This window comes from Lacerta agilis, chromosome 8 (genome assembly GCF_009819535.1).
Source record: "Lacerta agilis isolate rLacAgi1 chromosome 8, rLacAgi1.pri, whole genome shotgun sequence".
Taxonomy (NCBI): Eukaryota; Metazoa; Chordata; class Lepidosauria; order Squamata; family Lacertidae; genus Lacerta; species Lacerta agilis.
This window is the reverse complement of record NC_046319.1, coordinates 46,942,874-46,962,941: the sequence shown is the minus strand read 5'-3', so window position 1 is coordinate 46,962,941 and position 20,068 is coordinate 46,942,874. Positions and strand designations below refer to the sequence as shown.

The following is a 20,068-nucleotide window of genomic DNA, read 5'->3' as shown; positions in this document are numbered from 1 at the left end:
GCTTGGACATAGAGCTTCAAAGTACAGATCTATCCCTAGAAAGTGCAGCACAAAGGGAAGTCTGGATGGGCCCTAATTATGGTTTAAAGTAACCTATCCATCTGTAAAAGTGCTGCAGTACTCTTTGCTGATCAAGCATTGACACACTGTCAGCTATTTGGCAGGAGATCATTCCACTGCTGGTCCAATACTTCAGCTTCTCTTCTCAAACATGACTGAACACTAACATATGGAAACATCTCACAGTCTGCCTTGCTCAAGATGTCCAAACCAAACTTCTCACGTGCATTTTCAGCCCCTTCCCATCCTTCCATGTCTGTTCCAAATTTGCATGAGCCCCTTTGCAAGGCTTTATTTCAAAATCTCGCCACCTGGTCAAAGGGCTAACCATTGCGGGCCACAATAACAGTAAGTCTTGCCTTCATTATAAACATATATTGGCTTTATATAATTTAATTATCATGACTCCTACCCCACAATCAGAAAATTGCCGTGTGTGGAGGTGCCAAGAATCTTGCTGGAAATCCCTAGTCCACCACCACTGGTTTCCTTGGAATATGAAATTACTATTAAACCAATTTAAAGTTTGTGGTACATATATGCCCTTAGGCTTCAACAATGTAAACCCTCTTCAGTTGTTCGCTCTGAATGGGTGAAAGGGCAAGTGAAACTCCCTTGATGACAATCAGGCACCTTTACCAGCCAATGCATTATAGGAGGTAGTCTGCAGCGGCTGCCTTACTAACATGTAGGGCAGGCACAGGCAAACTTGGCCCTCCAGTTTTGAGACTACAATTTCCCTCATCCCTGACCACTGGTCCTGTTAGCTATGGATGATGGGAGTTTGGATTTGGATTTGATATCCCGCTTTATCACTACCCGAAGGAGTCTCAAAGCGGCTAACATTCTCCTTTCCCTTCCTCCCCCATAACAAACACTCTATGAGGTGAGTGGGGCTGAGAGACTTCAAAGAAGTGTGACTAGCCCAAGGTCACCCAACAGCTGCATGTGGAGGAGCGGAGACGCGAACCCGGTTCACCAGATTACGAGTCTTAACCACTACACCACACCAAAACATCTGGAGGGCCGAGTTTGCCTATGCCTGGTGTAGGGTTTTCAAAATGGGGGGTCCTCACTACAAGTGTTGCTGCTTGCCTTTCATACATTCAAAAGGAACATCTAAAGAAGACTATACACAATCAGGAAAACTACTCCTCATATGATGGGAGACTTTCAGATCACACCACCACCCATCTTTGGTGCAGACTGCAAAAAGAGGATGCAATAATCAGCTATGGATTTGCTCAAGAGCAACCACACCCCTATTCAGGCCTGATTTCTATAAGAGTTCAATATGCATGCATACATATATTACTGTACTGATATCCCAATTAAAAAGTCGCAAACACAGACAGACCCAAGCACAAACAATGCAAACACGAAAGACAGCAGTTTTACCTGTTTCTTCTGGATTGATCCACAGAGTAAATCAGTTTTCTGAGCCAGCTATAAGGAACGCATAAAACACAGCACTGGTAAGTTTTATGAAGAACTAAACAAACTCATTCAGCAATTTTGGCTTCAGGGCAGATAAAAGGAAGCAGAATTGCCTCTTCATTCTGTAATCAGTTTTTCATTTGCAGGAGTTGGAGAAAAACAAAAATAACAGCAGCAATTTAAATTACTTCTTCCTATTTACATGGATCTTCCAGCCCTCTTTCTGCTCTTCTCTTCTTTGTACAAAAGAGGTGCTAATAAGGAAAACCAACTCATGCCATGTAAGAAACAATACTGCAAATATTACACATGATGCCAATGACCTGGTTCACATGTAACATTAAAACATAGTTAAAATAAACTATGGTTTGTGTGAATAAGCAGTGTGCTGCCAGCACAGGCACTTTGCTCCTCTACTGCTGCCAGGAAACAAGCCATCATCATGAGTACAAGGCAAAGTCTGTTCTTGCCTTACCATTTATGACTTGCCTGGAGAGAAATAAACCAAAAGACTATACCTTGTTTCCTGGCATGGAGAAGTGAAGTACCTGTGACTTGAGAAGCACATTACAGTGGTACCTGGGGTTACTTACATACGCTTCAGGTTTCATATGCTTCAGGTTACAAACTCCACTAACCCAGAAATAACGCTTCAGGTTAAGAACTTTGCTTCAGGATAAGAACAGAAATCATGCTCTGGCGGTGCAGCGGCAGCGGGAGGTCCCATTAGCTGAAGAGGTGCTTCAGGTTAAGAATAGTTTCAGGTTAAGAACGGACCTCCAGAACGAATTAAGTACGTAACCTGAGGTACCACAGTACTCATTCATGTTAAACCATAGTTTATTTTCAGTACGCTTGACATGATGTGTGAACCAGGTGAATGACAGGGATTTAGATCAGGGCTGCACTGGAGGTCAAAATTCCATCCCACCCTCACCCCCCGTGTTTTCTCTCTCTCTCACCCCCAGAGAGCATATTCAGAGAGACAGTTTGAAACAGAAAAGGGACAGGGAAAAGAGATTAACTCCCATACCTGCAGCACCATGGGCCCAATCCAAATCACCCTCCAAAACTGTATTTACCACTTCAAGAAAAATGAGAGCTCCATGAACCTATTGCTCACTGTCTTAAGTCCGAGTCTCTATGTGAGCTGAGGGACAAAGGGCCACTTCAATTATTTTATTTCTAGGTGTACGCCAGATGGTTTTCAGTGCTAAAACGTACACCTAAAAATATGAATGTCACAAATACATACATCTTTGCATATACTTACACCATGCAAGTGCATTAATCAGGGAGATGTGACAGGCTGTAGATCAGAAGAATGCACAGGTTTGTCACTGTGCAGTCTGTCCCAAATGTAAAGTACAAAATGCTCTTGGTGCAAGTCCACAACTAACAATTGCAGCTATCCCATGTCAGTTTGTCCAAAAGGCTAATTCATGGAATCATGGAGTTGGTAATAATCCCCAAATAATATTCTATGTTCCAGTGGGAGGGGCTATAATACAATGCCTGTTTGGAGTGCAGAAGATCCCAAATTCAATCTCTGGCATCCCCAGGTCAGGCTGAGAAAGGCTCCAATCTGAGACCCTGGAGAGTCTGTCAGTCAGCTTCCTATGTTCCTAAAATAATTTAGCATTCTTCAGTACCACGTACAGCACACATGATGTAGCACATTAAGAAGTTGTTACTGCTTTTCTTACCCTGTGGAATTAATTGAATTCCTAAACTCTTAAATTCCTGTCATAAGAAAAATGGGAAATGGTTCCTTTCACATACCTCTCTGTAATTGCTGGAGTGGAAGCATTCACTGCTTCTTGATGCAAGATATTCAAGCCACACAGCCATTTGTCAGCATCATCCTTTGAGTCAGCTGCAAAATTAAATGGTATGTGAAGGAACACACAATCAGGAAGAAGGCAGGTTGAACTTTTTCAACTGCACTGCTTTATAACACCAACCCATAATGCTGAAAGAAACTGTCTGCATGCACCTGGAAGCTAGCAAGAAACAGTAAAATCTCACCAAAAAGGCATTCCTTTAAAAAAGAATGGCACTAAAACTTAGGATTTTTAAAGCTTCAGGAGGAATAAATATGGATATATGCAAATGATTTTCATTTTGTAGCATAGAGTTAATGCACATGTGCTTTCTCCTTCCTCGATATTCCACATATCCCTTGAAATGAACATGACTTCTAAACATCAGAGCATCTACAGACTTCTTGAGTGTCTGCAATATTATAGGATGACATGCTCCCTTCCTAGTCACCCAAATACTGTGCACAGACATTAGTGTTGTTATATAGGATGTGTCCACAGAGTCTCAGATAGATTAAATATAAGGTTAAGTCAGAATAAGAAATTAAGTATGTTTTTTAAAACTCTGGATAATCTGAGTTATCTATTTAACCCCTTTCTCAACCACCTACCCCGGTCATTTAAAACTTCTCAGTACAGTGGTATCTCTGGATGCGAACAGGATCCATTCCGGAGCCCCGTTCGCATCATGAACAGTCCATATCATGAAGCGCCGCATCTGTGCATGTGCATGACGCGATTCGGCGCATGTGTGTGATGTCATTTGACGCGTCTGCGCGTGCGCAAACTGCCGAACCTGGAAGTAACCCGTTCCTGTACTTCCGGGTTTGGTGGGTCCGTAACCCGTGTCAAACGCAACCTGCAGCGTTCGTAACATGAGGTACGATTGTAATGCACTGTGTTTGACTTGTGCTAATCAAAACAGTAAAATTTCAGGGGGGAAATGCCCACATTATTTATTTGTGCCAGTGAAAGAAAACACTTAACCTTGAAATGAAGATGCTCAACAGATGCCTACCACATTCAGTAAGAGTACTTCCATTTTCTTAGTTTTAACCACTCAGCTTTTAATCAAGCCTTAAAGTGAGCCAGGATGCTTTCCAAGCAAGAAACTTGTCAGAGCTAAGGGCCAAGCAGTGGCATATATTAATTCATGAAACACAACCTAACTAAGTGTATGCAGCGTTTCTGGTACTTATTTGCAAGGCTACTTCATCTTATAAGACATGGAGAAGTACACACACAGAAAACTCAGGGAGAGAAAACAGAGTAGAAGGAGAATCATAAACAGAGTATCATGAATAGAACTGAAAAGAACTTTTAAAATTCAGTTACATTTGAGAATATGGATTAAGAGGATAAACTAAAGACAACATGGAAGAGGTGGGGCTTTCATCCCTGATCGTAAAAAGAGAAATCCAAAGAAAACACATTTACCTGCTAAGCTTAAGGTGTTGAGAACAAACTGAGTACCATAGAAAATAGTAAAACAAACGTCATCTTTTTGCCGTGCTGCCTTCCCCCGCTCAAAATCCTTTGAGTTTTTTCCTGGTCGGATTTCCTTTATTTCCATCAAATCCACTGAAAAGAAAAACATAACTGTCAATTGAACATATGCTCCCATACAGAGAATGAATGACTGTTCACTTACTTAGACACTAGCTTATAAATTGGCAACTAGTTTATAAATTGCAATGTCAGCATGAAGAAATTGTTGTCTAAGGAACTGCGCAACAGAAAGCAAAAAGAGCACAAGTTAATTTGCAGTATTCCTCAGTTTAACAACTAGAGAGCAAGCAGAGGATTGCACAGGAATAGCTGAAGAGGCATCCTGCTGAAAGGATAAATTGATTTATTAGATTTCTTTCCTGCCCTTCTTCTCAAAGAAGCCAGTTAACCTTTCCCCTCACCCACTTGCTTTCCAGAATGCCTTATCCTGACCACACTATGGCATTTCACTGGCATATTTTTGCACCGGCACTGCTCCAATAATTCATGGTAATGAGGCACAAAGGTCAGTGACCCCCTTCTCACTCACCACCAATTCTATACCCTGGGGAGGTTAGACGATTAGGGCAAACTGGGAACTGCCCCACCAACCTCAGTCTTGATTCCTCAAGCCTACCTGCCTTCCTACTTACAACCAGTCCAAGGGATGGCCCTGGCTGCCAACTTCCTTCTTAGTCTCAGCGTTTCCCTTATAGAACTCAGCAAGAATGAGAATGGAGGCAAGACTAGAACTGGTGGGCTCTGCTTATCATTGGCTCTACATACTGTTGGCTACCCTGCCAATCCTAATGGGAAACCGCTGTCTGCACTCCCCAAAAACATTTGTTGAAAAGTTTTCATCACAGCCATGAGGAACCTTATTTCCTTAGTGAAAAGCTGGTGTTAAAACTGCAGCGCTCCTCCAAGTTTTAGGAAGCCTGCAAAAATTGAGAACTGGTATGTCTCTCTCTCGTATTCTACAACTTGCTAAAGCAGGCATAGGCAGACTCCGGCCCTCCAGATGTTTGGGACTACAATTCCCATCATCCCTGACCACTGGTCCTGTTAGGGAAAGAAATTTCAATTTACCCAAAACACAAGTAATGTGCATTCTTCTGATAAAACACTCATTTGTAAACTGAGGAAGTGGTTTCATTCCGCTTTGCAGGCTGGATACAAGAACTGATGGCTGCTCCTACTTATTTGTACCACTTTCACTCAAATGTGTTTATTGAGCCATACCACAGTTTGTTCCAGTTTGTTAATGCTAAGCATAATTCAGATTATTCACATAATGTAGTGGTACAAACATTAAAATCTCACCTTTGGGGATTATTCAGCTCTAATGAATATTGCATGTTTAAGAAAATCAGCAAAATGTGATTAAATAGGATGTTGGGTTTTTTGTTATCATGCAAAAACAACAACAAAAAGCAAATTGGCTTTTTACAGGGAAAGCCTCAGTAACAGACCATTTGCTTTGCAAGCAGAACATCCCAGTTTCACTTTCCAGCAGCTCTTCCATCAGAAACTCTGGAAAGTCATGGCCCGTCATTGTAGACAGTACTGAGCTAGGTGGACTAATGGCTCGATTCCTGTGATAGCTGCCTTAAGCAGAAACTATGTACAGTGGCAGGGGCGTCGCTAGGGGGGTGCGGTGGGGGCGGTACGCCCCCGGGCGACAAGCGGCGGGTGGGGGTGACAAGCGGCGGGTGGGGGTGACAAGCCGCGCCCCTCCCGCCACTCCCCAGGCAACGCTGGTCACCCTGGGAGCAGCAGCGCTGCACGGACGGGGTGCTCCCTCGGCCGTGCGCTGTTGCTCCCGGGGCGACGGAGCGAACGGCGGCGCGTGGGGGTGACAAGCGGCAGCCCCTCCCGCCATTCCCAAGCACTGCCGCTCCCTCCGTCACCCAAGGAGCAACAGTGCACGGCCGAGCGAGCACCCCGTCCGTGCAGCGCTGCTGCTCCCGAGGTGACCGGCAGCGTGGGGAGTGGCAGGAGGGGCCGTCGCTTGTCACCCCCACGCGCCGTCACTCGCTCCGTCCCCCCGGGAGCAGCAGCGCACGGTGTGTGCGGTGCTGCTGCTCCTGGGGCAATGGAGCGAACGGCGGCACGTGGGGGTGACAAGAGGCAGCCCCTCCCACCATTCCCACGCGCTGCCGCTCCCTCCGTCACCCTGGGAGCGGCAGCGCACGGCCCGACGACGGAGTGCGCCTGCACGCGCAGGCGCACTCTGTCATCGGATCGTCGCTTCCACAGCCTCCTTTTGAGCCGGAGAGCTTAAAAGCGAGCTCTTCGGCTTAAAAGAGGGCTGCAGAAGCGGCGCCGGCACTCCCGGAAACGCCCTGGGGGCGGAGCGTCATGACGTCACAATGTGATGTCACGACGCCCCGCCCCCGGGGCGTTTCCTTTGCCGCCCCGGGTACCGCGGAGCCTTACTCCGCCACTGTACAGACACTTCAGGTTACAGACTCCACTAACCCAGAAATAGTACCTCAGGTTAAGAACTTTGCTTCAGGATGAGAACAGAAATCGGGCAGCAGCGGCGTGGCGGCAGCGGGAGGCCCCATTAGCTAAAGTGGTGCTTCAGGTTAAGAACAGTTTCAGGTTAAGAACGGACCTCCGGAACGAATTAAGTACATAACCAGAGGTACCACTGTATGCTGTTGTTGCCCTGCATCGCATTGCATGCAGAGGCACAAGGGGGCAAGGGGAGTATGTTCCTTCATAGTACCTCCCTGCCCCCATTTTAGCCTTGTCCCCCTGCTGTATAAATGATCCTGCAATAAAATCCGCAAGAATGTGGTAGAAAATGTGGAAAATGCTGTAGTGTAGTCATTTTGAAGAATGTGGGGTTTTGTTTTTTCAGAGAAGGAACTTGACTCTTATTTCCACTCCTCAACCTCAGAAAGGTTCGAATGTGTGCAAATGAGAAGCACAAAATTAAAAAGCCTGTGTTTCCTTTTGCAAATCTGCCTTACTGTCCTCAAGGGCAAAAACAATGGCTTCATTCTTACATTTTACCATTTGGTTTTTGACTATCAAATATACCATAGGATGCAACACAAAGATAATGTGGTGCCAATTCTGAAGCAGCCTCAAAAGTAAATGGGACACACACCTGATTAAAGCAATGTAACATTTATCTTCAGAAATAAAGCTGAAAATGTGATATACTTCTCCTCTACACAGAAAATTAAAAGCTATTTCTTATAGAGGAGAAGCACACAATTTTACGAGCACATAATTTTAGGACAACAAAATTTATTAAGGATTTCCAGGACTTAAAATGCAGACAGCTAACATCAAGGTTACATAAGGGCTGTGTGTCCAAAGACATGGTGCCACGTGGATTTAGTTGGAGGGACTGCAATGAAACCACAAAGTTTAGAAAAATCTAGACCCCACACAGCAGCTATAATTTCTCTAACCACAGCCATAACTTAGTAAAGCAAGAAGTCCTAAGTTGAACACATGCATTCTAAATTCAAATGTTCGCTATAAAACAACAAAGTGTCACTTCAAAGACTTACACAACCATTATGCATAAGCTTCTGTGTAGCACAGCCCATCAGATGCATTAGTGTTACACTGAGTTTCAGGTTTAAATGGAACACATGAGGGGGTTGTAATCAGCGAGCTCAGAAGGAAATGAAATGCACAGATGGTGATAATTAGATTCTTAACAGTAGCTATTCACAAAAACCAACAGACAGAGACATACTGCCATCAATAAGCCAATTAGAAAAACCATGTCATCATAAGATTATTGTGCTCATTCAGTCCGTAAGTGATAGCGCTGAATCTCTTGATGTATTGCAATTCAGTGGTTTTACATTGCACTCTACCTTTGAATTTCCTCTGTTCCAGTGTGGTCACTTTACAGTCAGTTACAAAGCATCCTGGAAGGTTGAAATGCCCCCCACACACCCCAGTTTCTCAATATTGCCATTTTTAATGCAGACTTCTGTTCACACAGAGAATGGTCTATATTTGTTCTACACAGAATGCTAATAAGAGTACTGCTGGCAGATGATGGCGTATATCACACTGGAAAAGAAACAAGTAAACTAACCCCTGGTTTTGTGGATGGCATTACAATATTAGATCCTGTAATAGTGCTGCCAGAGTAGAGGGCAACACATCTGGGTCTGCCACAGGGTCTGAGCCAGTCCCTGTATCTGTTATGTGGACTGCAGTTGCTGGTAAGCAGATGTTTGGTGCTATAGATCACTGGCCTTTAGATAACTAAGAAAACACTTGAGGAGCTTTAACTGGGAACTATAGTATCAGCCCTATCAATCAAGAGTTTTTTTATGCTATCTTCACCAGTTTGAATCTTTCAGAACGAAATCTATTGAATTTGCTAAATTATGCAACATTCTCAATTCATATTTCAACTAAAATGGTAGCTTGCCCTGCTTTATTCCATACAGCAGCATACAGTAGGCCAGAGGTGGGCAACCTATTTCCTTTGCAAGGGACATATTCCCTTGAAGGTATACTATGGTGAACAAAGTCAGAGCTGATGAGGGGCAGAGCCAGAGAGACAAGTATTCTGGGCTAACTAATTTGGAACAAAGGTCACCCCGCTTCAATTTTCACCATGGCTACGTCTTATTAGAATTCGCAGTACTATGCAGCTCTGCTTATAACTAAGTTCCACTGGGGTAGTTAGGCTCACTCTCAATTAAGCATAAAGAGGGATTTTTAAGAATAAAACAGACCAATACAGCTCCTGCTTTAAAAAGAGGATGCAAGTTACACTCAAATCAGTAAGAAGTGATTGTGGGTGTGCATGCTTTGTTCCTCATTCACCCACACACTTCCCAGCAAAAACTGGTAGGCGTCTGCCGGGTGTATGTGTGTCTACACACATGGCAAAAGTCAGCCAATTCTTCTCAAATAGCCGGGGTGATGGTGGTGCTGGGACGGGAGACAGAGAAGAAGCCATACAATTAGAAAATAGTGAAACATACTTCAATTTATTTCTCTCAAAAAAACTGTCCCTTCCAATTCAGTCCACCCAGACTGAAACTACATAGAAAGACAACCACCTTTTAAAAGCCAAGGAAAATGAGGAGAAAACAAACAGGAAGGAAGGAAGGAAGGAAGGAAGGAAGGAAGGAAGGAAGGAAGGAAGTCTTGATGGGATGGAAGAATGGAGATGCTTCAGGAAGCACATAAAATGAGATAGGGGGCCACATGCAGCTCAGTCTGTTGGTTGTCCAATTTTGCACATGCAGGTATCTCCACCCACTGCAGAAGCCTCAGAAGATCAGCTACCAATATGGAAGCCCACTGCCTCCGTGACACTCAGAAGGACCAAGAAATGGGTAGAGATATGGAGATGGAAGGGTGATCTAATGCAGATAAATAGGGGTAGGCTCCCCACTGTTTTAATCATACTGACAATATTGGCTTGTCGTCAATTATACACACACACACACACACACACACACACCCCTTCAGAACCCGTACCATTGAGCCACCTTGGTCTTCTCTCTTTTGTGAGGCCATGCCAGCCTTCTTCCACAGTCCACACCCAATCAGTTTCAATTCAGAAGTAATGGGATGGGGAGGGGAACAATTTTTTGGACAGTAAAACCAGTCAACAGAAGTGCTTTTCAGCCTTATGCCAAAGGCAGGATATGAATTTTGTAAAATAATCATAAAAAGGAAGGCTGCCTAGAATATGTCCAAACCAAACCTATTTGCAGAGTACATTTAGAGAATTATAGCTAACTTCACTTAGCCCTTCCTCTGACTGACCATAAACAGGAAGTCTGGCCTAGGTAAGCGAGCATTAAAGCAGAGGAAATGAACAGCTCAAGAGACCTGCAAGCAGTTAGAAGGCCACATTTGTTGATTTTTTCATGTGACCACAGACACCCAGTTGAAGAAACAAAATGGTGCGCCCAAGACGTCCCATGAATTAGAACATCTGTTTTAGATAAGAAAGTGAATAAAAGCCATTTTGCAAGATTATTCAAATTAACGTTCTCAAGTATCATAGCTTGGGCACTGGATCCTATTGACTTTGGTTACAACCTAACAGGCTGGCAGGAAGCCACAATTTGTTTCACTATGGACACTATCTGTTTCACTATGACCGAACCCAAAAGCTACTGCATCATGACAGGTAAACAACTGTATCATTATTGAAATCAGGCTTTTGCATAACCACTATAAGAACAGGGACTAGAAGAGAGCTTTCAACACAGTCAAATAATTACAAAAGGAAAGAGGAATACTTCGGAAAAATAATTCAGAAAAATACTTTATGTATTGTGGTCAGCATGTAGTACGTAGCAGCTTTTAAATCAGACACTTTTTTGCCCTACTCACCCCTTAAAATAGAATTGTATCAGCCAGGACACACATCTGCAACCAGCCAGGCAGAGGGAAATACAAGCCAGCCTGCAAGTTAGACTTTCCATGACACTGACAGTTCTTCATATTCAAAGTCTGGCATCACCCTCATTACATAGAAAGAGGGAGATCAGATTTTCAAAGCAAAAGAGAAGTGTGAAAGACACACAGAATCCTCAATCCCATGTGTGGTTTACCTGCACACAGCCTCCATCTCAAGCCACTGGGACAAAAGGGCTACAGAGAGCTAGATCAGAGAGATAGAGAGGGGGCACTCTTCACCCAGCCAACTCTTTTGCTTTTGAAAATGGGATCCCACAACCCTCTTTCTAATGCAGATCTGTCTGCAATTTGCTTCTAACACACTATGCTTGTCTATATTTAAGTTAAACAAATATTGCAAAGCCACCTTACTAACATAAAAAGGCACCATCCAGTCATCTTATATTGAAAGGCTACTTCTCACCTCTTGAGGAAGCTGGTGAGTATGTAACAGTATATTAAGAGATGCAAATGCGGAACTGCTGTTTCTGGATCAAATTCATGGGAACAAACATAGTATTGTTGTGGGCAGGGTTCTGCAATTTAGACAGAGATATCAACTAAGATCCACAGAGTAGCATTAACTTACTCCAAACAGTTGTTGGCCTAGGAGAATATGGCTCACAGGCAGGGCCGTCTTAGGGAGATTGGCCGCCATGGCGCGGCGATCCCTCCGGCGCCCCCGGTGTGCCGGCTCTCTGCCGCCTCCCGCGCTTGCCACCCCTCGGGGGGGGGTGGGCAAACGGGGGATGAGAGGCATGGCGCTGGAGCGGCGCAGGGCTCTGCGCACCCTTCCAGTGCTCCCGGGACGGGAGGCGAGGGCGGCCAGCTCGCAGCCCGCCCGGGAGCGGCATGGGCGGCAGCGGCTGTGCGGCCGGCGAATGAGCGCCCGGCCGCCAGCCCACCCGTGGGGACGGGGGCAGGTTGGGGAGGGGGGCGCCCAGTATGCCGGCAGGCTCGCGGGGGCACCCCTGGGGGGGCCGGCGCCCTGGCGTGCCACACCACTAGCCCCTATGGATAAGACGGCCCTGCTCACAGGGCCAGAGAGATCCTACATTCACTCCTGCAATGTTGTCTAGAGGCATCTGGTTGCCCACAGGGGGAAGACAGACTAGATGGACCTTTAAGCTAATCCAACAAGGCTCTTATTATGTACTTGTTTCCTTCTCCTTATGGTATGAGGCTAATCGTCACCATCTGCACTTCAGCCCTAGGTCTCAGAATGGGTTACAATTTAAAATACAGTATTAAAAACAATTTAAAAATTCACAACTACAAAGAAAAATAGGGTGGGTCATAAAATCAGAGGTATCAAATGCCAGGGTAAAGAAGTATGTCTCCATCATTTGCCAATTCACTTGTATCATGCTGAGATTACTACCTGGAATGTTATATGTTAACACTCCAGATGGGCAAGACAGGAACAGATATAATTAGCAAAAATGGGGTAGATATGGAAGAGTCATGTGGCAGTGCAGCAGCAGCACCCAGGACCTCTTGCTGTGTCATGCGGAACAAGTATGCAAATATTCACCTCTTTTTCCAGAATGGTGATAGTAATGGGTGCAGGAGAAAAGACAAGAAGCAACTATTTCCCACAACTCTGCAAATTCCCATTAACGATGCAACCTTTTCTTCTCTGAAGGTTAAGGATTGCAAGATTTAATGAAGGCTGTTGTGCCTTTGGTTTCTGAGAGTTGCTTCTGTGTAAACACACACACAATCGTGCTGCACAGCATCTTTTCAAATGTCCACAACTCCTAAACGTTGACAAGGATTTATAAATGGAAACTATGTTTGTTGTGTCACTACTGCCTTGGGATACCTAATGTATAGTAAACATGACTCCAAAGGCTATTATTGAACAGGTGGTGCCAATGTAGGAGGACTCTCACACACTGTTAGCAACACAGCCTAAAAAATTAATCTGAATTAACCTTATAATTGTTGCACATCTTCACTAAAGAAACAGCAAAAGCCCAGAAACATCTGTGGTGCACCGTGTGGAAGAAAGAGGAAATGATTGCTTTGTTCTGCATGATATTGTCTTCTGAAAGGAACTTGACCATATTTACAAACTGCGCAAACCCAAAGGGCTTGTAGCAAGTCACACACTTTAGACAAGTTATGCCTCTACTCGTCTATTCTAATTGGAGCTATCACCTGTGAGAGACTTCTCCACTATTACCTCTGATGCCTTTCCCAGCACCTTTTCTAACACACTCTTCTTCTCCACCATACTATTTAATGCCAGGTGCCTGTGATAAGAGAGATCCAGGGAGCGAAGGCAATGAAGAGGGCTAAATCTGGAAAAGCATCTGAGGTGAATGAAATGTATGCTGGTCCAGCCAACCACAAAGCAAAGAAGGTGTTAGTGCCTGCCTCAGTGATAATGCGGCAGAAGCTGGCACAAAAGCATTCCCAAAGGCAGAAGGGACTGCCTCATCGAAGATGAAGCCCTTCTATCTGTGGATTATGCAAATACTTAAAAAAAAATGCATGTCTTTAATTGATCAAATAGGTTTTAGTCAATTAATCATAACCCAAGTGCAAAAAAGGTAAAGGACTATGCATACAAGCATAAAAATATTGCTGCTTCTGTACTAGGAGGAAGAAGCAGTGAATCAAATAAGTGCAAGTTCACACTGCCATGAATCATCCATTAAGGCAGAAGTAAAGAAGTGACAGTTGAGAAAAACTGCTAGCTTTCTCCCTTTCTCATCAATTGCCTTGTTGAAGATCTTATATCTAAGAATGAAGCACGCACTACTATCTAATTCAGGCATCCCCAAACTCGGCCCTCCAGCTGTTTTAGGACTACAACTCCCACCATCCCTAGCTAACAGGACCAGTGATCAGGGATGATGGGAACTGTAGTCCCAAAACAGCTGGAGGGCCGAGTTTGGGGGTGCCTGATCTAATTTCTTTTTGTTCCTCTCTGTTGCTGTAGAAGCAGGCACATGTTAAGAATTTGGTGTGTGCCTCTCACTATCTTGCCTAGGAAGTTGCCTTTTACTGCATCAGACCACTGGCCCATCCAGCCCTGTACTGTCTATACTGACGCAGAGTGGCTTTCCACTGTTTTAGGCAAGAGGACTTTCCACCCCTACCTGGCAATGCCAAGGACTGAAACAAAGATCGTGTGCAAGTAAAGCTAGAGTGATCAAACTCCTGAAACACAGGAACCTACTTTCTACTGAATTTGACCATTGGTCCATCTCGCCCAGTATTGTTTACAATGACTGGCAGGGACACTCCAGAGTTTCAGACAAGAGTTTTAGCCAGCCCTACTGGGAAATGCTGGACATTTATCTTGTAATCTGGGCTCCGCTAAGAGAAGGGCATTCTACAAATTTAATAAATACATAATAGTCTTCTGCATGCAGAGGGGGGCAATAAATCTATTTTTCTATCACTGAAACACAGTAAGTGCCTTGAGCCAAATCACAGAAAATGTTTATTGTGTACCTGCTTCTACTGTGAAAGTTCATTAGACTCCTGTTTCGGTTTTATTTACACATCCGAGTTATATGAGTTGACTGCAAAAATAAGAAGCCTCTTTAAGGAAATTTCATACAGTTCACTCTCATAGCTCAGCTGAAGTATTAAAAAAAAACACAGAACAAACTCCATACTTTTCACTGTATTGATAGATCATGACAAATACTGCAAGCCCTAGAACAGGGCTCAAGCACAAAATCTGGTACTGGGCACAAAATTCATCTGTGAGAACTTCAGCTCTCTTTCTCTCTCTTTTAAAAGGTTTGTACTACTGTTTGTAACCTTTGTAGGAGCAGCAGGTAGACTGCAGGAATGTTATACTATATGGTGCCATCTCACTTAGGCTACACAATGAAGTTTTCATCCTTCCCCGCTTAAACAACATGAGAATTCTTACTTCAAGACAGAAGAAACAGCAATCTTTCTCTGCTATGGCAACATACAGAACATGAAGATGCATGCAGCCAGAGTTGAGTCAAGAAAATTGTAGTCATTTACCCTGTGAAGTACGTGGTCTAGCGATTTTGTGTCAACATACCCCACATTTAATTTTAGAAGAACATGAGGACTTATGAATGACTCCAATTCAAGCAAACAGTGGAAAGCACTTTCCCTGAAACTTTGGACAGAAGGGTAAAAATCCCTCCTTAGGTAAACAATTTCAGTCACACATGGAGCACAAGTAAAATGTTTGTCCACACCATGGAAAAGACCTGAAATGGAAAGAAGGATGACATGGGGAATCTGCCTGCCAGTCTGATACACTTGCAAGGAAACCTTTTAGCACACCAGAAAACATAACAGAGACTAGAGGTGAAATCATATGCTCAAATTATGCCAGTTGAAAATTTTTTGAGATCTGGTGCATTCCCCCTGCACTAGTAAAGGACAATGTCACGATCAGCGATCAATGCTGGCCATGGGCATAGCCAGGGTGGTGGTGGAAGGGACAGGCAACTGCCCCCCTAAAATCAATAAAAATACATAGTTAACTGAGGTTCTGCACTCCCCCCACAAAAATCCTGGCTACGCTAGTTATCTCCCGCTTGGACTACTGTAATGCGCTCTACGTGGGGCTACCTTTGAAGGTGACCCGGAAACTGCAATTAATCCAGAATGTGGCAGCTAGACTGGTAACTGGGAGCGGCTGCTGGGACCACATAACACCGGTCCTGCGAGATCTACATTGGCTCCCAGTACGTTTCCGAGCACAATTCAAAGTGTTGGTGCTGACCTTTAAGTAAAGCAGGAATATCATGCCTCTTTAGTATGACCCTGCAAATGCCTCCCATCTCTTTCTTCCATGCCACCCTCCAGTATTGGTAACTCTGCCTTGTCTCAAGTGTGTTAAACAACCCTTCCTTGGTCACTAGTTGTAGAAGTGTCTTTCACACAGGATATCCAAGAGTAAATAGGAACTGTGCAGGGGGCTGATAGCCATGAATCCCCACACTTCCACCTGCAAGTTCCCCTCCCCCCTCCCCTGCCAAGCCAAACAAGGGGGGGGGCAGAAAGAGAGAATGCATACAGCTGCAAATTAGCCATCCAAGAAGGAAGTGTATTGAATGCTATGCATGACAGAATTTAAAGTCAACCATCCTGAAAGGAAGATGGGTTATTGCCCCCAAACCTAAAAGCAAAACAACAAGTATCAAAAGCCTTTTTGAATTGCAAAACTCAGGTCTCTCTGCCCACAACAACTGCTGCTCTTCTAGCACATTTGCATCATATCACAAATGGCAGCTGCTAGTCAAAAGAAGTTTTACTAATTGTAGTAAGTATTTTTGCCTTGGCTTGTGAGAAGAAAAACACATAGGCTAAAATTTACACAGAGCTAGTTGGTGCTCTGCCTTGAATAAAAAACTGCAGGATCCAGCCCTATACTTGTGGCAGGAAGGGAAAACCACAAACTGGAATAGTGCACATTTAGCACATTTCTCACTGCCAGGCACACAGAATGCTAGTCCTTTGGAGATCATGCCTACAAGACTCTGAACATCTCAGTAAGAATCAGGCTGCAATCCAGTTTCCAGTGTACTGAACTTTTTGGGGATTTGTTTTTGAGCAGCAATGTATAGGATTGTGCCATTAGTGAAATGGCATCAATATATTGAGACGTAACTATCAAATTCCGTCCAATATTCATTTATTAGTGGTGTGCCAAACACCCTACACTAATAATGATGATGCAAGCCATGATCAGCAAGTGAGAGAGACCTCTCTTGTGCTTATAAAGCTGCTTCATGAATAACTACGGAAGGAGATAATGCTCAATGTGCTTATGAAGCTCTGTTTACTACTTCTGGTACACAAACTAGGCCTTCTTTTCTTCTTCCCTTTTTCCTCGTCAACTCATTAGACATCTATATAATCTAAGCATCTAAAACTTGTGGGTTTGGCTTTTTTTGCACAAAATGTACTATTTGTTTTTACAAGGCATACTGCAATCTTTCCAACTATAGTTATCCACTGTCATTAATTTATTGTTTCCCATGATTTTGGAGTAGGTATCAATTAAAAGGGAATACTTAAAATTCCACATTTCATAAATGCAAACTGATTAAAAAAAAATATGGACATGTCCTAAGAAAGGAAGGGTGCTTCCAAACAATGATGTTTTTAGAATGACACTCTCAATGTTCTCTCACTGTAAGCTACAAAGCTTTCCAAACTTGAACATGTACGTTTTCTGTCATGTCAATTTTCACTTGCTTTTCACAGGGTAAAGAGTGGAAATTCCACATTAAAACACCTGGTGAGGAAGTGGCACAAAAAGCCTTATATCTTTCAAAAAGTATACATCAAAGATTCAACAAATTTTAAAATAAAACAACAGTTTTCCACATAAGCCTGCAATAGGTTTTGATTGATCCCACATCCCCAAGCAGGAATCACGAAGAAAAACTTCAAAAAGGAAACCATATGCCTAACTTCAACACAACCATTATTTTAAAAGGAAAGGACACAGCCACCTTTTTCTACCTTCATTAAGCAAATGGGATTTAATTCTTACTTGCACTTCAGCACATTTTTTAAAACATAGCTATTTTAACCTGCTGTTGAACAGACTGAACCTGCAGCTAAGGAATTTCCACCTTCATGCTTGCTGTTAAACAGGCTGAACCACGAGGAGACTTTAAAAAAAAAAAAAAGATCTGGTTCAACGATCAATATCTTCTGAGAGATTAACTGTCAGAAAATATTGATCATTAACCACTCAATTTTCTCAAAAAAGCTATTCATTAGAAATTACAACTCCTATGTAATATTTTAGTTAACAAAACAAAAAAACCACAGGTACAAATGCCTCCATTCTGTGATTATATAACCTTAACATAGCTTGAAACTTTATTTAACTTTGTGTACTTATTGTTCAAAGCTTCTGAAACCTTGATATTACAGTTACAGGTAGGTAGCCGTGTTGGTCTGCCATAGTCAAAACAAAATAATAAATAATTAAAAAATTCCTTCCAGTAGCACCTTAGAGACCAACTAAGTTGAGAGAGTGGGGCGGGGTCTCTTGGGCTACCCCTCCCTACTCTCTCACTATATATAAGGGTCTGGTGACATCTGTTTCAGTGTATCTGAAGAAGTGTGCATGCACGTGAAAGCTCATACCAAGAACAAACTTAGTTGGTCTCTAAGGTGCTACTGGAAGGAATTTTTTATTTTGTCTTGATATTACAGTTATTGTTTATTTAACTCCATCAATGTAGAGAGAACTTAACATAGTAGCCCAAGAGACAGAAATAGGTTCCTTCCACAAGACGTTTACAACCTACATTTTGAAAAGTGGGAGAGAAAACAGGGAGGGAAGGAGAGATACCGTGCTAATTGGAAATTGGTATGTACAAATGCAGTTCCACATACTTAAGCTTAGTTCCGGTTCAATGTGAGGATTCGTGGTAGGTGCTGGTAGCATAAAAAGCTTTTGAACACTGCAATCCCACAGAGGTTAATGGGGTGGATCCAATGTGGTACTGAAATGCATATTTAAAATCCTTTACGCAAGACAACATGCACATGATTCTGAAGGAGAGTTTTGCAACTACAGGTGGGCAAGAATCTAAAGACCTGCCCAGAAATCTTTCCAACAAACGCTATTTCCCAACATAACGTTTCACATATTTATTTAATCTTAGATGTGGATGAAAATTTTATACCAGAAATAGCCCTGGATGACACTTCTAGGAAGGCTTCTATTGTACTTTCCATGTTTTATATGTAGCTGTTTTTGCATTTCTTATTTTTAAATACTCCCACCGTGGGAGTCTTGTACTGAACTTGTTCCTCAGGTTAGTAGTTATTTTTAGATTGTAGAAAGATAACTTATTAATCCATGCAAAACAAAAGCCTGATGTTTATATTTCATAAACAGCAGCTGAAATTTTAGTAATATCCACCTTCAGAAACAGAACTCCTATTAGCCAATTAAAGATGCAGTAACATTAGTGTCGAGGAAATCTGGATCACACTATTTATCACAACTAAAATTTCTACATAAAAAAACTTCAATAAGAAAAAAGCAGACCAAATTCTTTTTATTGTTATACTTGGAAATATGTTGACATTCTTCACCTTAGAAAGAGAAATCCACATGGATATGAAAAACTCATATGCATGCAGTTGCATTCAATTAGGCTCAATAAACTATTGTGACGCACCTACTGCTATCTCTTGGTGCCACCTTAAAAAAAAAGCAACAGCAACAGCAACCAATAATTATTTTCCTTCTTGCTTTACTTAGGCTGTATACTTCACAAACTGGATGAAGGCTGGTGCTTGAATCAATGTTTTAGTCTTTAAGGTGCCACAATGCAGTCATTTGTTTTTGTTGTAGCAAACTAACATGTCTAAGTAAGTAAGTAAGTGTTGGAGTAAGATTCAGCTACCAATTAGTCAGTTTAGGAACAGGAGGGAACCTTGTCTTCCACCTCATGCAGCAAAATGTTTTGAGCTGGCCCTGGTTTCGTAATTTAGACATCACACCAACCACAGTTAAAACTTACTTAAACATTGCAAGCAAGCCCCACTTTCCAATGAACGATCAGGAAGCATCTTTACCTGCCCTACATCTGATGCCACATATGGGGCAGGTGGATGTGGCCTGACAAATAACAGCCTCGCTGGACAAATTAAGATCCCCATTGGAGCTAATTAGGCCCCCCGGGTCAAAATTCCCTGCTGCTGGCTTAAGTTAATGTGTCTGTCCTAGGTCCATCCATCTACAAAGTCACAAGTGTTGAGTAAAAGGCCTGGTAGTCAGCTGAAGGGTGGGGTCACTTTCAATCCCCTCTTTTTTTCTAAACTGGACCTGTACACGGTATACAGAGTTATACACTAAA

The 20,068-nt window shown here is 43.0% G+C and overlaps 1 protein-coding gene across 5 annotated transcripts in view; it reads right to left on the bottom strand.

Moving 5' to 3' along the window:
- The window catches only part of PLCG2 (phospholipase C gamma 2), a 63,855-nt gene that overhangs the window by 33,491 nt on the left and 10,296 nt on the right, over positions 1-20,068 (bottom strand). For all 5 annotated transcript variants that reach the window (XR_004427151.1, XR_004427152.1, XM_033157204.1 and 2 more), the window contains exons 3-5: positions 4,758-4,901; positions 3,280-3,373; positions 1,459-1,506 (exon numbers count right to left, since the gene is read on the bottom strand). Coding sequence is in view for 3 of the 5 variants with exons in the window: in XM_033157204.1 (XP_033013095.1) it covers positions 1,459-1,506; positions 3,280-3,373; positions 4,758-4,901 (286 nt within the window). In the remaining 2 variants the exon portion in view is untranslated. The remainder of the gene's footprint in view (positions 1-1,458; positions 1,507-3,279; positions 3,374-4,757; positions 4,902-20,068) is intronic.